Source organism: Pantherophis guttatus, chromosome 3 (genome assembly GCF_059756535.1).
Source record: "Pantherophis guttatus breed Tessera chromosome 3, ASM5975653v1, whole genome shotgun sequence".
Taxonomy (NCBI): Eukaryota; Metazoa; Chordata; class Lepidosauria; order Squamata; family Colubridae; genus Pantherophis; species Pantherophis guttatus.
This window is the reverse complement of record NC_142065.1, coordinates 162,305,910-162,323,117: the sequence shown is the minus strand read 5'-3', so window position 1 is coordinate 162,323,117 and position 17,208 is coordinate 162,305,910. Positions and strand designations below refer to the sequence as shown.

At 42.0% G+C, this 17,208-nt stretch overlaps 1 protein-coding gene across 1 annotated transcript; it reads left to right on the top strand.

The window, feature by feature from the left end:
- The first annotated feature begins 11,142 nt into the window (after positions 1-11,142).
- TUBB6 (tubulin beta 6 class V) lies at positions 11,143-16,595 on the top strand. The gene is made up of 4 exons (XM_034429427.3): positions 11,143-11,510; positions 12,288-12,396; positions 14,886-14,996; positions 15,501-16,595. Exons 1-4 carry the CDS (start codon positions 11,454-11,456, stop codon positions 16,562-16,564), a joined length of 1,341 nt encoding a protein of 446 aa, XP_034285318.1. The 5' UTR covers positions 11,143-11,453; the 3' UTR covers positions 16,565-16,595.
- Positions 16,596-17,208: the final 613 nt, after the last annotated feature.

Sequence of the window (17,208 nt, the reverse complement as noted above, 5' to 3'; positions counted from 1 at the left end):
AGACCCTAACACACGACTCGACTGAAGAGCTGGTGGCCGCCTGGGAAAGGGCGGCTGCTGGAGCTTTGGACCGCGTCGTGCCTTTTTGGCCTCTGACCCGATGCCGATCTCAATTGGCTCCTTGGTTCTCTGAGGAGCTGAGAGAGATGAAGTGTCGGAAAAGACGCCTAGAGAGCATTTGGAGGACTAGTCAATCCGATTCCGACCGGACACAGGTGAGGTCTTATATCAAGACCTACCTAGTGGCGATAAAAGCGGCAAAATCTAACCATTTTTCCGCTCTTATCGCATCTGCAGAGAACCGCCCAGCCACCTTGTTTAGGGTGACCCACTCCCTTCTTCGGGGGGGAGTGCAGGAAGATCCCTTGCAGGGTCGTGCTGAGGATTTTGTGCAATTCCTGCACGATAAAGTCGCTCGGATTCGGGATGGCTTGGACTCCGACTGGATGAGTCCACGGGAGGAGACGAGGGCAGGTCTTGAGAATGTTATCTGGGAGGAGTTTGATCCTGTGACTCCCGAGGATGTGGACAGGGTTCTGGGTAAGATTAGTGCTGCCACGTGTTTATTGGACCCGTGTCCCTCCTGGTTGGTGCTGGCCTCCCGGGAGGTTACACGAGGCTGGCTCCAGGGGATTATAAGTGCTTCTCTGAGTGAGGGTGCCTTTCCTGCCGCCTTGAAAGAGGCGGTAGTGAGGCCCCTCCTCAAGAAGCCTTCCCTGGACCCGGCTGAATTAGCCAACTATCGTCCAGTCTCCAACCTCCGTTTTGTGGCGAAGGTTGTTGAGAGCGTGGTGGCACGACAACTTCCCCGGCACCTGGATGAAGCTATCTATCTGGACCCGTACCATTCGGGCTTCAGGCAGGGGTACAGCACAGAAACGGCATTGGTCGCGTTGGTGGATGATCTCTGGAGGGCTCGGGACAGGGGTTGCTCCTCTGTCCTAGTCCTATTAGACCTCTCAGCGGCTTTTGATACCATTGACCATGGTATCATGCTGCAGCGGTTGTGGGGGTTAGGAATAGCGGGCACCGTTTTGCGGTGGTTCTCCTCCTTCCTCTCCGACCGCTCGCAGTTTGTGTTGGCAGGGGGACAGAGGTCGACCTCGAGGCATCTCGCATGGGGAGTGCCGCAAGGGTCGGTCCTCTCGCCCCTCCTGTTCAACATTTATGTGAAGCCGCTGGGTGAGATCATCCGTGGTTTTGGGGTGAAGTGTCATCTGTACACTGATGATACTCAGCTGTACATCTCCACCCCAGACCACCCCAACGATGCCCTTAATGTGATGTCCCGCTGCCTGGAGGCCGTGTGGGCCTGGATGGGGAGGAACAGGCTCAGACTCAACCCCTCCAAGACCGAGTGGCTGTGGCTTCCGGCGCCCCGATATAGTCAGCAGGTGCCATCGCTGACTATTGGGGGTGAATCTTTGCCCCCCACAGAGAGGGCTCGCAATCTGGGTGTCCTCCTGGACGCACAGCTGTCTTTAGAAGAGCATATGACGGCCGTGGCCAAGGGGGCCTTTTATCAGGTTCACCTGATTCGCCAGTTGCAGCCCTTTCTGGATCGGGACGCCCTGTGCACAGTCACTCATGCCCTTGTCACCTCCCAGCTGGACTATTGTAATGCTCTCTACATGGGGCTCCCCTTGAAGAGCACTCGGAGGCTCCAACTGGTCCAGAATGCGGCCGCGTGGGTGGTTATGGGTGCAACTCGTTGCGCCCACGTGACACCCCTCCTGCGTGAGCTGCACTGGCTCCCAGTGGTCTTCCAGGTGCGATTCAAGGTGTTGGTCACCACCTTTAAAGCGCTCCGTGGCATAGGACCCGGGTACCTTCGAGACCTACTTCTGCCACCAATAGCCTCCCACCAACCAGTCCGCTCCCACAGAGAGGGTCTCCTCAGGGTGCCATCGGCCAAGTTATGTCGGCTGGCGACACCCAGGGGGAGGGCCTTCTCTGTGGAAGCCCCAGCCCTGTGGAATGAACTGCCCCCGGAAATACGTAAGATCTCCGACCTCTGCGTGTTTCGCTGTGCACTAAAGACCCTGTTGTTCCGCCAGGCCGGGCTATTAACATAACGATTTTAAATTGGGGTATTTTAAATTTCTGGGATTTTAATTGGAGCCTAATTATTTAATGATTTTAAATTTTAATTGTTTTGTTCTGTGTTTTTAATAGGCTGTACACCGCCCTGAGTCCTTCGGGAGAAGGGCGGTATAGAAATAAAATTATTATTATTATTATTATTATTATTATTATTATTATTAAAATGACAGTTTGAGTGTAAAGGGAAGGTTTACTGAGGTTTTCAATAGATATTGTTATTATCTGTATTATTTCTTTGTGAAATATATTTATTTGAAAAGACAATGCAAAGTGAAATCTGTAAATGTCTCACATGCTGTTGACAGCTAATGGAAATAGAATAATGGAAAATAGAAGTATGCTGAAACAACTAAATTTATCAGCAGTCTGCCTTTTGTATTTATTTGCAGTCTTCAGCAGTGTTTCCCTATCTAGTAAAAAAGCATGTGAAATTAAATTGAAACAATTTAAAGTAGAATATTCAATCTCTGCATTGTCATGCATTTATCTGAAACGACACAGTTTTAGATAACAAATGGGCACTACATATAATTATAACAACTCTTCTGTAGTTCATCTGCTCCATGAAACAAAGTAACAATTACACAACTTCAACAGAATTTACTTCATTCCACAACCACCACCACCCCCAACTGAACTGAAAGTGTGTTCTGTAGTTAACAACAAATAAAGGCGATAATTCTGCACAATATATCATTTCTGGCACATCAAAAATAAGCAACCTGAGACCCAACACTGTAACCCCAAGCCCTCAGATCTTTTTGTAGCCTCTGAAGTTCTTTCTGACTATGGTTGCTGACTGAGTGATGCGATTTCTTGATGTTTGACAACATCAAACAACATGAAACTAGTATAAACCCTGATGCAGGATAAGTAATGCAGAAAACCCACACACTTCTCAAAAGCATGTCTCGCCAACATATATGATGTGCATCATGGTTCAAACCAAATGTTTACTTACCTTCCAAAAACATAAGGGTGATCTCCCACCTCTAGTCAGTTGTTCAGTCATTCAGTCACTTTCAATATGGGTCTTCCTCTGAACAGCATTCAGAAACTAAGGTTAATCCAGAATCTGGTGGCTTGAATATTTATGGATGAACTTTGAGATACCCATGTAACACCTCCATCTAGAGAGGTGTACTGGTTCCCAGTTGGCTTCTGGATGCCATTCAAGGTGTTGGTTGTCACCTCTACAGCCTTTCATGGTACTTGATATTTATGGGACTGCCTTCTCCCAGTAATATGATTGACTGTTAATAATTACTTCTTTCAGTTTTCTAAGCGGATGGTTGTGTCACGGTGGTAATATAAGCCATCTTGTCTTCTAGTTGCCTCCTTTTCATTACCTTCAATTTTTCTAAGCGTTGGAAAAATTGATTTCCTCTTCTCTGCCTGTTCTTTCTTGCAATATGCTACCTCTTTTTATTCACTTGCTTAAGTTTACAAAAAATAAGATAATTTTAAGAACAAATACACTCCTATTCATCATAAAGATGGCGTATAAGTGAAGGTTAATTCTGCATTCTGACTTTTCTGGGATAATTGATTCCTGTTAATGATGGAAAGATTTCAAGTATCTGTTGGAATCTCAATTATCATGTAAATCACATCTCCCCATTTAGCTGCTTCAAGTAAGTTTTTTTTTTAATTTTCAAATTATTTTCTAATCTAATCTAATTATTTTCTAATTATTTAATATTCTTCATTTTATATGTTTAATGCATATTGCAATGTTGTCCTTTATATAGATATATAGTGCCAATGATTTTGCATGGCTTTGAAATATATTTCTATATGCACTATTCCTGGTACAATTCTCCAAATATTATATTACTAAAGGAAAGTAGGACATTAGAACCCATACAAAATATTATTTTGACAAGAATAACCTATTAATTTCAGGTACTGCATATTTGTTTAAAGGATTTGGTCTTGGGCATATGGTAGGAATGAACAAGCAATTAATTGGGAGTTCACAGAAATGATCCCATGATCTTGAGAAAGAGGGAAGTATGAGAAAGAAGCTAAAAAATACCCTACATTGATTTTGTTTAGTATACATGGGACAGAGAAAAACTTGGACAGGCTTTCAAGATTGACGTCAGCTCTTCAAGATAGGCGAAGTTAAGAAGCAAGCACAATGGGAATTTCAGGAATGGAATAATAAAAAATTGAAGAACTTCAGCAATAGAAATAAATCAAAATAAAATAATATCAGTAACTATAAATTCTTCTTCACCAATTCAATGTAGCTACAATTGAAAACCCACTGGCATGGATACAAGACACAGGATCATAGGATAACGGTATTGAAAGATGATAGTGGCTAATTGCAAACCAGGCAGATTTTAAGTTGTTGCTATTTCCCCAAAAGGTCCCTAATAGTTTAGAGTCTGAATATTTAAAGGATTGCCTTTTCTATTACAAAACTATCCAGTTGTTGAGATCTGCAGGGAAGCCCTTTTGAAAATCATCCCTATGGCAAAGTATACTTAATGTCACACCTGAAAGGGACCTTCTCCTACTGTCCTTCTAAGTCACAGGTGTCAAACTCGTGGCGCCATGTTGCCATCATGTGATGTTTTGTGTCATTTTCCCCTTCGCGGAGCTGGGGTGGGCGTGGCCTATGTGTGACACATCCGGCCTGCGGGCCGTCAGTTTGACACTTCTGTTAAGTTTAAGTTATGGAATGAGTTAAATTTGGCTCCCTCTCCCTCTGTGTTTAGGAAATCTGTATAGTCATTTCTCTTTTACCAGATCTGTCATTATTATATTATTTTAGTATTTTACTTTATAGTTCATTTTAATCAGTATTTTAATTCTTTCTATTATGTTTTTGTTTTAACTTTTGTTAACCATCTTGATTTAAAATATAGAGCATAATCTAATAAAACCTAGTTAGTTGTCATCTGACTTGCATCTATCCATCCACTCATGTGCCTTACAATGGATCATTCAAGATCTAAACATTTAATAGACCATTTGGGTTCATAATAATTGCTGGGTGTACCTGAATGTAACTAATAGTAGATCAGTTGTTCAGAGTCTAGGATCTTCAGGACGAGCTGGAAGAAATTCATCTGAAACTCACCTACTGCAAGTTAATGGCTGAGTTCACACATTGCACTAAGGCATGTCTTATTTAATCTTATAGAAGGAGTCACAGTGGATAGCATGACATGGAATGATAAGCAGCGGTGAAATTCAATTTTTTTTACTACCGGTTCTGCTTGGTGGGTGTGATGTGGCTTGGTGAGCGTGGCAGGGGAAGGATACTGCAAAATCTCCATTTCCACCCCACTCCAGGGGAAGGATGCTGCAAAATCCTCACCCCACTCCTGGGGAAGGATATTGCAAAATCTCCATTCCCACCCCACTCTGGGACCAGCCAGAGGTGGTATTTGCCGGTTCTCTGAACTACTCAAAATTTCCGCTACCGGTTCTCCAGAACCTGTCAGAACCTGCTGGATTTTGCCCCTGATAATAAGCTACAAAGCATGTTATAAATCACAGTGACTAGCTTCACCATCATGCTAAGACAGAACCCAAAGAACCACACTTCAATAGGGTTCACACATTAATTAACTCATTGTGTAGTTTCTTTTGTTTTCACTTAGCATTCATCAATCTGATTAATACTAAATTAGATGGATTAATTAGTTGACTCAAGATGGCAAGATCCTGACACCAGCATGAATTCCCAGCAAATAGTTGGACCAGTTCCACCAAACCCCAGAAAAAAATGGAAAAAACCAACGCCAATGCTGGTTTTAAAAATGTGTAATCTCCCATCAGAAAGATTCTATTTCTGTACAGAGATGTAGCCTTAAATCCAAATACAAATCTATGAACAGCAAGAGATATGTATAGCAAACAACTTCACACAAGCAAATTCTAGGCTTTTTTCCCTTCTTCAGTATCAAAATGAATCTTTCACTGTTTAATTCTGTAGAAGAACAAGTAGAATAAAGAATAATACATTTATTTTAAAGAACATGGTAATGTTTTGGCAAAACATGTACTCGGCACAGTGAATACAATTGTGCACTTGCTCTCTTTCCTCAAAGTTCTTAATTCTCTGGTGCACTTGTCATATAATGCAATCCCAAATTCTGGGCACACTGTAACAAATGTACTTTGACACAGATTTTTTAATTTGTGGGTGGGCTGTAAGGGTGGGATAAAGAAAGGCTATCCTGACCTCTTTACATTCTCGGCATTCACATGCCTTTAAATCATGGGGTGTATGGTATTACAGCGCACAGAGTTTTCATTTGTGCATTAACAATTAGCTTCATCTCTGGAAAAAACACATTTTTCAATAAATAAGATGCAAGAATGTGACAATTCGTCCTTTGGGACTTTTTAACACACTCTTTTAGTTTGCTGCTGAAAGACACAGCTTTTGTCTTTTTGTCAAAATTGAGTAGTCTTGTTTGAGTCAGGAGATGCTGATTAGGGTGTGATCACCACTTGTTTTTATATGGCCACATAATTGGAATTTTAAGGAATTATATTGCCCCACTGCAGACATGACTTGAACAGTCAAAAATCTAAAGAGCATGTGACACACATACTTAAAGATTATGTCTCTCCAGTTTGGGGTTGAAATTATGACAAAACTCATGCTGGAATTATGGGACTTGACATCCTGTATCATACCAGCAGAAAGTTTCTTAAGTTATATAAGGTGTTGCAACAGAGGGAAATGATCATGAGAAATAATTTTATTATTAATAAACATGCCTGACTGAAAGCCAAATGGAAAAATAATCAACTGATATGTGGACTCAGTCTCTTTTTCTGATTTTAAATATATACTTCCAAATAAAGTCCCTCAATTCAGCTTTGATTTTTTTCATCACAATACACAGCAGACAGTACAGTGGAAACTAAGTGCCCTTGGTTGACCTAAAAAAAAAAAAAAAAAGCTAAGCAGAGATTGAAATGATACCTATGCTTGAAAATTATATAGTGCTTTTCAGTGACTTACTTTGTGGCAACTTTGCCATCCTCTGAATGCATAATACTCAGTTTTAAAAAGGCAGAGCAATTGTCTCAGCATATTTCATTTGGTAACAAATTCCTGTTGTAATTTCCTTGGCTCCTGTCCTGTCTATTTATCTTACAATGAAAGAATTTATCCTTTTCAAAATTAATATTTGTTTTGTCATCAAACCTTTTGATTCCATCCTCCAGTTAAAGCAACAATGATAGATTGTAAACAGTAGATTTTTCCTCAATAAAGATTGGTAGGCATACTCCGTATGGCCTTTTGTTGATACCAGGGAATGATGTTTTCCACTTTCTTTTTTCTTGGCAATGTAGCAATCGAAAAGGGGAACAGAACTAAGTTTATTTTAGCTGCAATACCAGTAGCAGTTACACAGATATCAATAACTGGAGATACACAACTGCTTCAAAAGTTATGTGGCCTTTTTTAGTACTTCTAATAAAGTTAATTGGTAAGCTTGAATGTTCAAAAGATTTAAAAAATGGGGAAAAAATGAAATATGGAAAAAAAAACCTTTGTGGAAGTATGGAAAAGATTCTGCAGAACAGATCGAATGTGGACAAAGCACTCCATCAGTTTTCCATGACTTAAACAATATTTCTATTGTTTCTTTGCTCGTTTCTTATGTAGGTAGCACATACAAACCATTTCAACCAAGATGGCTGTGTTTTTGGTAGTATACTAAGGTACCGATCACTCATGGTTTCAATTCCTTTCTCTGGTTAACTGTACTCAGTAATATTTCAAATACAGTTTCAGTATTTGTTCTTCTGTCTCAGGACCGTGTGCATTTTTCTATTATTTCCCTTTCCTTAGCATGGAAAAGACTCAAATAGCCCCACCTTCCCAATATCTACTGAATGAATGAGGGGAAGGGATTACATAGACACAGCCCCATACATTGCTTGACTGCAGGAAACCCATCCCTGCTGTTCATGCAGATGACCAATATGGAAAAAATAGCTCCAGACACATAGATTCTTTCTCCCAATGATAAAGGCATGGAGATTGAGGGACGTGCCATGCACATATCCTAAGCAAGGAATAGGAGTAGTTTACACAACCGAATACAGGCAGTCCTCAACTTACGACCACAATTGAGACCAGAATTTCTGTTGTTAACCCAGGCAGTAAAGTGGGTCATAGCCAATTTTACAACCTGTTTGCCAGGGGCGTTAAGCAAATGTGGGGTCCCGCATTGCTTGTTTGCTTGTTGGAAGCTGCCTGGGAAGGTTGCAAGTGACAATCATATGACCCCAAATTGTTGCAACTGTCAAATGTATGCCAATTTCCCAAATTTTGATCACATGACAGTTTTAGGTGTGAGTAGTGGTGAGTAAGTCACTTTTTCCAGGGCTGTTGTAACTTTGAATAGTCACTAAATGAATGGTTGCTAAGTCAAGGCATCCCTGTGCGGTAGCTCCTCTCAATAAGATAATAATGCCCCTGCTTGCACTTTTGCTCCAAAATAACTGGGACTTGGGAAATGTTGACCTTGGCTCAATTGTGATAAAGCTGTGTAATGATAATCTGTTCCTTTTCAAATCACACCGCAGGGGGTGGAAGCATACTCATCACTTTGTTGTTCCCAGAGAAACATTATTGCACCTGCTCCTTCCAGCTCTGACTCACAACTCTGCCAGCAAATACAAAATTGTTCCTTCTGGCTCCCCTCTCAATTCTGTGCTGGAAGACTCCTCCCTAGCAGGTGGCCATGACTGAGATTCCAAATGCTTGGAATAATCAATTGCCTCATAGCATTCATTGCATTTAAGACCAAGCCACAGTAAAGGAAGGATCTCCTTTTGCATGGCTGCATTCGCTAACCAATTTATAAAGGCAAACCAAGGTTGGACCACTTTTCCCCCACATTCCTGTAGGAGTAATCTGCTAGAAGCAATATGACAATACATTCATGGGTTGATATGGCCAGAGCCTAAAGTTAGCATGGCCCAAGGGTGAAATCCAGCAGGTTCGGACAGGTTCTGGAGAACTGGCAGAGGGAATTTTGAGTAGTTTGGAGAACCAGCAAATATCACCTCTGGTTGGCCCCATGGGCTGGGAATGGAGATTTTGCAATATCCTTCCCCCAGGAGTGGGGAAGGAATGGAGATTTTGCAGTATCCTTCTCCTGCCACGCCCACCAAGCCACACCCACAGAACTGGTAATAAAAAAATTTGGATTTCACTACTGGCATGATATCTACCACATGTGTAGTTTTTGTTTCAGCTGGTAGATTCAAAACAACAAAGAAGCAAACACAATACAATAATGAGAAGAAATGGGGGGTGGGAATCAATAAAATTTAAGGGAGAATTGCTATAAATGTTTTACAGGCGATATAACTCTATCAATAATTACCAAAGCAGACAAATCATATAACAATATATGTTGGAAATGCAACAAAAAGGAACATTTTATCATATATGATGGTCATATTAAAAAAACCCTCAAAAATACTGAATTTTTGAATTCTGAAAAAAATATAACAAAATATTCAGAAAATTCTAAAAATAAAATTTGAATTGAAATCATTAATATTTCTTTGATATAATTCCAGAAAATATAAATTAAAAAAATACAATTCATTAAGATACATGCTGACATCTACAATTTGCCACAACATGGGAAACTGACATATCTGTATTATAGAAATCTAACCAAATTTAAGCAGGAGCCCACATCACACAGGAAGGCAAATTTAGACATTTGTAATATGATTTCTGGAAAACAATTCTGAGATCAATCCAAAATAACCAATTAAATGACGTAAACAGAAACTAGCAATATCCTTCATAATTTAATGCTATGTGAAGCCGTGGAAACAAATAAAAAAGTTCCATAATTTTTTTTCCCTGTAATGTTTTTTATCCATGCTTTATCATTGCAGTTGTTAAATTAGTAACATGGTTGTTATATGAATCTGGCTTCCCCATTGACTTTGCTTGTCAGAAGGTCACAAAAGGTGATCAAATGACTCTGGGACATTGCAATCGTCATAAATATGAACCAGTTTCCAAGCAATCATGTGATCATGGGTATGCTGTCATGTGAAAAACAATCGTCACTTTTTTCACTGCCACTGTAATTTCAAACAGTCACTAAATGGATGGTTGTAAGTGGAGGACAACCTGTATTCTGTTTTAAATCCTCATCTTTCTAAAAATCTGTTAAAAACTTAAAAAAAGAGGGAGAGATGGGATGGGATGCATGTATTATAGTGCAGATAGTACACTCCATTCTCTCCCTACTTTGTCTAGTTTTGCACTAAGCAATGAATGAATGATCCTTTTGGTCAACCTTGACTACCGATGAATGCCTGGATAGGCTTGTGCAGTTGGTAACATTTTTGAAAATGGTTTACTGCATCTTCTTCTGGGTTATTTTTTGACCTCCTAGTCTAGGACTAAAAGAAAGTGATTGGTCCAATCATCCAATTAGCTTTAACGCCTAAGGGAGCATTAAAGCTCTCCAGTGCCTTTAACCAGTACCCCAAAAGGTAAAGGTTCCCCTTACACATATGTGCTAGTTGTTCCCGACTCTGGGGGGCGGTGCTCATCTCCGTTTCAAAGCTGAAGAGCCAGGACTGTCCAAAGACATCTCCGTGGTCATGTGGCCGGCATGACTAAATGCCAAAGGTAGACGGAACACTGTTACCTTCCCACCAAAGGTGGTCCCTATTTTTCTACTTGCATTTTTTTACGCCCTTTCAAACTGCTAGGTTGGCAGTTCTAGGGACGCGGTGGCTCAGTGGCTAAGAAGCTGAGCTTGTCGATCAAAGGTCGGCAGTTCAGTGGTTCGAATCCCTAGTGTCGCTTAAGGGGGTGAGGTCCAGTTACTTGTCCCAGCTTCTGCCAACCATTACCCCAAACTGCCTCTAATTTAGATGGTGAATTACACCATCCCAATGTTTAGGACGAGTATGTGGCCACCTGCTAGACTGTGGCGTGGCTGAGGAAGGGCTGGGCAAGCGCCAGGGACTCTGAACGTGTAGAAAGCTGAGCCCCTAGTATGAAACGGCTCTTCCCGAGAGAGAAAGAGAAAGAGGGAGGGGAGAGAGGGAGGGAGAGGGACGATTCACACGCCCACAGGCGCGTCCGGAGCAAAGGCTGAACAGGGGCAGCGCCAGTTGTTGCCGCTGCCATTGCTCCCTCCACCCCCCCCCCAACTTCTGTGAAGTTGCCGAGTGAGCAAAGCCGGGCGGCTGAATCACGACCCGGGAGCCAATAAAAACGTTCATTTGAGGCAACAGCTCCGCATTCATCCGCCGAAGGGCTTGAAATACGGGAGGCAGAGGGGAAGCAGCCGAGGCGACGCCAAAGCACCACAGCCATGAGGGAGATCGTGCACATCCAGGCGGGTCAGTGTGGAAACCAAATTGGAACCAAGGTATGATTGGGGGGGAGGGGTGAGGGGGGGAGAAAATCATCTCGCATTAGAAGGCCGAGAGTTTCATTGTAAGCAGCAGCCGATGGCGAGGGGTGGGCGATGTCCAGCAATCCCCTAAAGACGGCCGCGCCTTTCCTTCGTCTCCCTTTTCACCTGTACGCCCTGGCTGCGAACCAGGCGAGGAGAAAGCCGCCCCTTTCCTTCGTCTTTAATGCTAAAAAAAAAGGGGGGGGGAGTGATGAGCAGTTTCGCTTCGCTGGGGGAGAAGATTCTTTAAAACTGCCGGCGCGCCTCCTGGGCGCGGAGAGCGCTGGAAAGAAACCTTCCCCCACCAAACGGGAACTAAATGGAGCCGCTTCTTTCGCGTTGACCATACAAGGCTTTGGAAAAAATTGAAACGGGGGGGGGGATTCTGAAGCGGCGGGGAAGGAGGAGGGAGCGATTAAAAGCGGGAGAAAGGGGGGGGGAAGGTTCCACTAGGATTTGAGGATCTTAAAACCGATTTCTTTTCCTTTGCAATTCCTCGATTCCCCCTGCCAGCCCGCCACACGTTTTCCCTGCTGAGTTGTTGCAGGGAGGGGCGGGGAGGCGCTGGCCTGAGCCTCCCTCAAGCACGCCTGGCATTCGGCAGCTGCTGGCTCCGCCACATGCCTTCCAGGCCGCCTCTGCCTCGGCCGCGGTGGGTGGGAGACAGGCGGGCGGCCGCGCAACGGACCCTGCGGGCTGCTGAGAACAGCGCCGCCCCTAAACCGTCCTTGTCCTTTCTGCTCCTCTCAGTTTTGGGAAGTGATCAGCGACGAGCACGGGATTGACCCGGCCGGAGGCTACGCTGGTGACTCAGCTTTGCAGCTGGAGAGGATCAGCGTCTACTACAATGAATCGTCCGGTAAGTTGTACGGAGTTTCAGGCCTCCCCGCGATCTCTTTAGTGGGGGGGAGGAGAAAAATGGGAAGGGAGCAACCAGGTTGCTCAGGCGTTTCCTTTAGAAAAAAAATACAACCCCGAGCTGGCACACAAAGAGCAGCACATTCCCTGCCTGGCCTTAGGGTGCCCATGCCCAGAATTCCCAAGCATGGTGGGAAATTCTGGAAACGTCCCAATACTCCTTCGTGTTTTAGAAACTGCTCTGTGAATTTCAGCATACTTATTATCAAGCTGGCTTTTTTTAAAAAAAACATTTTTTAAAAAATACATACTGTCTCTTGCAGAAATAGGGGTACTGGGGGAGACAGAAATGAAGCATGAGACAAATATATTACACTTTTAATAATATGTGCTTTATTTGGCTCTCAGTAAGATAGCCCAAACTAGTGCCTGTCAGAGATGTCAGATTTTACCCTAATTCCCAATGTAAAAACCACACCTACCGCTTGTGATGCTCCTTTATATTGTTGAATGCTTTACATTGTTGAATCATTCTTTTAAGAATGTCCCTCATTTGTAGTGAAAAATCTGTTCCTTTGTCAATCCTTGAACTTCATTACATAGTACCCTGAGAGACATTCTTTGTGGTCACATCCTTGGACAAAGGGCTGCTGATTCTGCTGCCTCAAATTTTTCTCCTGCCACATTTACTCAACTCCCTTCTCAACTGTTGCTGAATGCAAGTGTTGAGTGCAAGCCTGATGAAGAAGCAGAAGCAGCATGCATTGGCTGGAAGAGGCTTGCTGTCAGGAGTCATCAGTCCTTGACTTAAATGGGGAAATTACTTAATGAGCCCTCAGTTCCCAGGAACGGGGAAAATTGCAGTTCCTCTTCTACTGAGTGACATTTGTGAGTGTGGGTGTATGCATATTTACAACTACAATATGTGTAGCTGACTACTTACATACCATATCTTTTGCTTCCTACAGCATTGGGTGTGTGTGTGTGTAGAATAGTTGCCCAAAAGCTCTTTCTTGATTAGAGAAAAAATACGAGCGTGAAGTTTGGAAAATCTCAGCAACTAGCAGTGATTTACTGACATCAAGCCCTAATGTTTTGAGCTATTGTCCCAATCCAAAAGCATGAAATCCTGCCATTCTTTACAATTGTGAGCATGTTAAGCTTTGTCCTGGATTAATTTCAGATGAGGTAGTAGTCCATTCTCCTCTCCCCTTCCCTCCCCTCCCCAGGGTTCCTGACATTTCTGGCTGAATGAAACCTCTCACTAACTTTCCCCTTCTATTGAAGTACACAAGTTCCATTTGCTTATCCTTGCTTTATCTGATAGCATGGTAGGTAAACAAAAGAAGCTCTAATCACTGTCATGTTTATAACTGATGATGGTTATACTGGTTATTCTAATCCACTGTACTAGCATAACATACTAACCTGAGGCTAACAACAGAGCTATCATTCTCATCCAGACATGGCCAAGGACATGCCTTTGGGAAGCCAAAATCTGAATGCAATAGTTGTAATGGTATGTGGGAAAGACCTTGATGATCTGAAACAAAGAATCTCACTCACAAGGACAGTCCTGCAGGTGTTGGCCAAGACAGAGACTTCTCAAAACAAAAGAACAATTCATAATTGGACAATGTGACCTGTTCCATGGGAAGGGGGGGAAAGAGCTATATTTTAACATGCGGAGTTGCGTGGGAAACGTTAGAGCTGGTTTTGCATTCTTCAGTGCTGAAATCATATACTCAATAAAGTTTTGCTTTGGGGATTTTGAAGTTCCTGGAAGTATCTGCTTTTGTTGGGTTTGTTAGTCGGACTGTTGACATTGGGACTGTAAAGGTGTTTAGGCATGAAATTCTGTTTTTATAAACTGCACCAGCTTGGCATTTATATCCATAAATACTCACTTGATATGTCACCTAAAGCATGGATGTTGGAGTGAGCTTTACAGATTTTCAAAATGGGATGGCGTATGTACATTGGCTGAACTTAAACAAAAGCCTTGGTTAAGATTTCAATAAAGAGCCTTGGTGGCGCAGCAGACTAAAGCACTGTTAAGTAACACCAGCTGCCTGCAACTACTGTTCAAATCTCACCAGGCTCAAGGTTGACTCAGCCTTCCATCCTTTCGAGGTAGGTAAAATGAGAACCCGGTTTGTGGGGGCAATAAGCTGATTTTGTATAAAAAGAACACCGCTTAGGGGGCCCCCCGAAAGCCCTACTAAGCAGGTATATACAAAAGTATGAAGGCTATTGCTTAACACATTGTAAGTCACCCTGAGTCTCCAGAAAAGGGCGGCATATAAATCGAACCACTAAATAAATAAATAAAGGACAAGTTTTTAAAAGACATTTTTCCAAAGAACGGTAAGGAAATTGGTCCCTCTTTTTGAAATCAAATAAAAATTAAATAGTGTGGCAAATATTCAAAAATTCATGTGATAAGATGTGTAATCAGTTTTAATTTAATGTACATATCATTTCTTTTAGCCCAAACATATGTACCCAGAGCAATTTTGGTGGACTTGGAACCTGGAACCATGGATAGTGTTCGATCTGGCCCTTTTGGACAACTCTTTCGGCCTGATAATTTTATCTTTGGTATGTTGATGATATTCTGTTACAAAAAGAAAACTTCTCAAGGGCAATGCTTTAAATACATGCAGTAGACAATGCTTATGTATCCTTGCACATTGACAGCTTTGGTGGGTTCCTCTTGTTTCACATTAACTCCAAATGTAACAAAACTTCATACAGCTAGACAATGCATTTTTCTATAATGCTGGCAGATTAAACTTGAATTTTTAATAAAAGATTTTTAAAAATGTGAACTGGAAAACCTATCCATTTTGGCACTAATGGGTGTGAATGGAATTCCTGCGTTACAGTGTCAGTATACCACAATGTACCTGAATATAAAATTATATGAAGCATTTTCTAAGAATGTTTTGACTATTACTTGGCAGCTTAGAGTTCCCAATATATGATAACACTTTTGAAAATGTTTAAATTTATATACATTTTGGAATGTGAAGATTCATCATTACAGATATTTTGAGTCTGCTTCACGACTTGGTAAATCAGACTTTTTTCCTATCATTTCAGGACAAACGGGTGCTGGAAATAACTGGGCCAAAGGACATTATACTGAAGGAGCAGAACTTGTAGATTCAGTGCTCGATATTGTGAGAAAAGAATGTGAACACTGTGATTGTTTGCAAGGATTTCAGCTCACTCATTCTCTTGGAGGAGGAACAGGTTCTGGGATGGGAACACTTCTCATCAGCAAAATTCGAGAGGAATATCCTGATAGAATAATGAATACATTTAGTGTCATGCCATCTCCCAAAGTATCTGACACTGTGGTAGAACCATATAATGCCACTCTCTCAGTCCATCAGCTGGTTGAAAATACAGATGAAACCTACTGTATTGATAATGAAGCGCTGTATGATATTTGCTTCCGTACTTTGAAGCTTACCACTCCAACATATGGAGATCTCAACCATTTGGTGTCTGCCACAATGAGCGGGGTGACAACATCACTACGTTTTCCTGGCCAACTAAATGCAGATTTACGCAAGTTGGCAGTAAATATGGTTCCATTCCCACGCTTACACTTCTTTATGCCTGGATTTGCTCCTTTGACTGCCCGAGGCAGCCAGCAGTACCGAGCACTTACAGTCCCAGAGCTCACTCAGCAAATGTTTGATGCCAAAAACATGATGGCAGCCTGTGATCCAAGACATGGACGATATCTGACAGTGGCCACAGTCTTCCGAGGTCCCATGTCTATGAAAGAAGTTGATGAACAGATGCTGGCCATCCAGAACAAGAACAGTAGCTACTTTGTAGAATGGATCCCAAATAATGTCAAAGTGGCTGTTTGTGATATAGCACCTCGTGGGCTCAAGATGGCCTCTACCTTTATCGGAAACAGCACCGCCATTCAAGAGCTCTTCAAAAGAATTTCAGAGCAGTTCTCTGCCATGTTTAGGAGAAAGGCTTTTCTCCACTGGTTTACCGGTGAAGGTATGGATGAGATGGAATTTACAGAAGCAGAAAGCAACATGAATGATCTCGTTTCTGAGTACCAACAGTACCAAGAAGCAACAGCAAATGATGGAGATGAAGCATTTGAAGACGATGAGGAAGAAGTTAATGAATAAAGTTAATGAATAAAGTTAATACAATTCTCAAGTCTGAAGTGTTTGCTTTAGTGCTAACCATTTGCATGATATTAAGAATACCAACAAATGGATCGTGAATGCTTTGCATCAAAGGTTTCCCGATTTATTTACTTGCTCAAGGGGGCTGTGAGACAGTAACACACACACACGGCCCAAATTCTACAAAATGAGCATTATACCTCCCATATTCATTAGGTTGGCTGAAGCAGCAAAATTAGTGTCTTGGTCATTTAAAACGAGTCATAAGTATAGTTTATAAATTACAGAGCTATCCCAGTTACATAATGGGCTTATGAGTGCACTTCATTTGACTTGGTGTTGATGCACATAAATGTTATACTGAAATAAGTAATTGTATCCGGCTCCTTGAAAGAAATGGAGATTTTTTCTTTTAAGAAAGTATACCCCACCCCCATCCAACTGAAACAATTTACACCACAATCCTATGCACGGTTACTTGAAAGTAAATATTTCTTACTCTAAATGGGATTTATATCCAAGTAAATGTGTTTCAGAATTGCAGTGTTGCTATGTCTGCTCTTTTCTACCATGTATTGATTTGTTGGGAACAAACTCCATTAATTAAAAATAATTTTAAAATATAGTCTGCATATTCCATATTT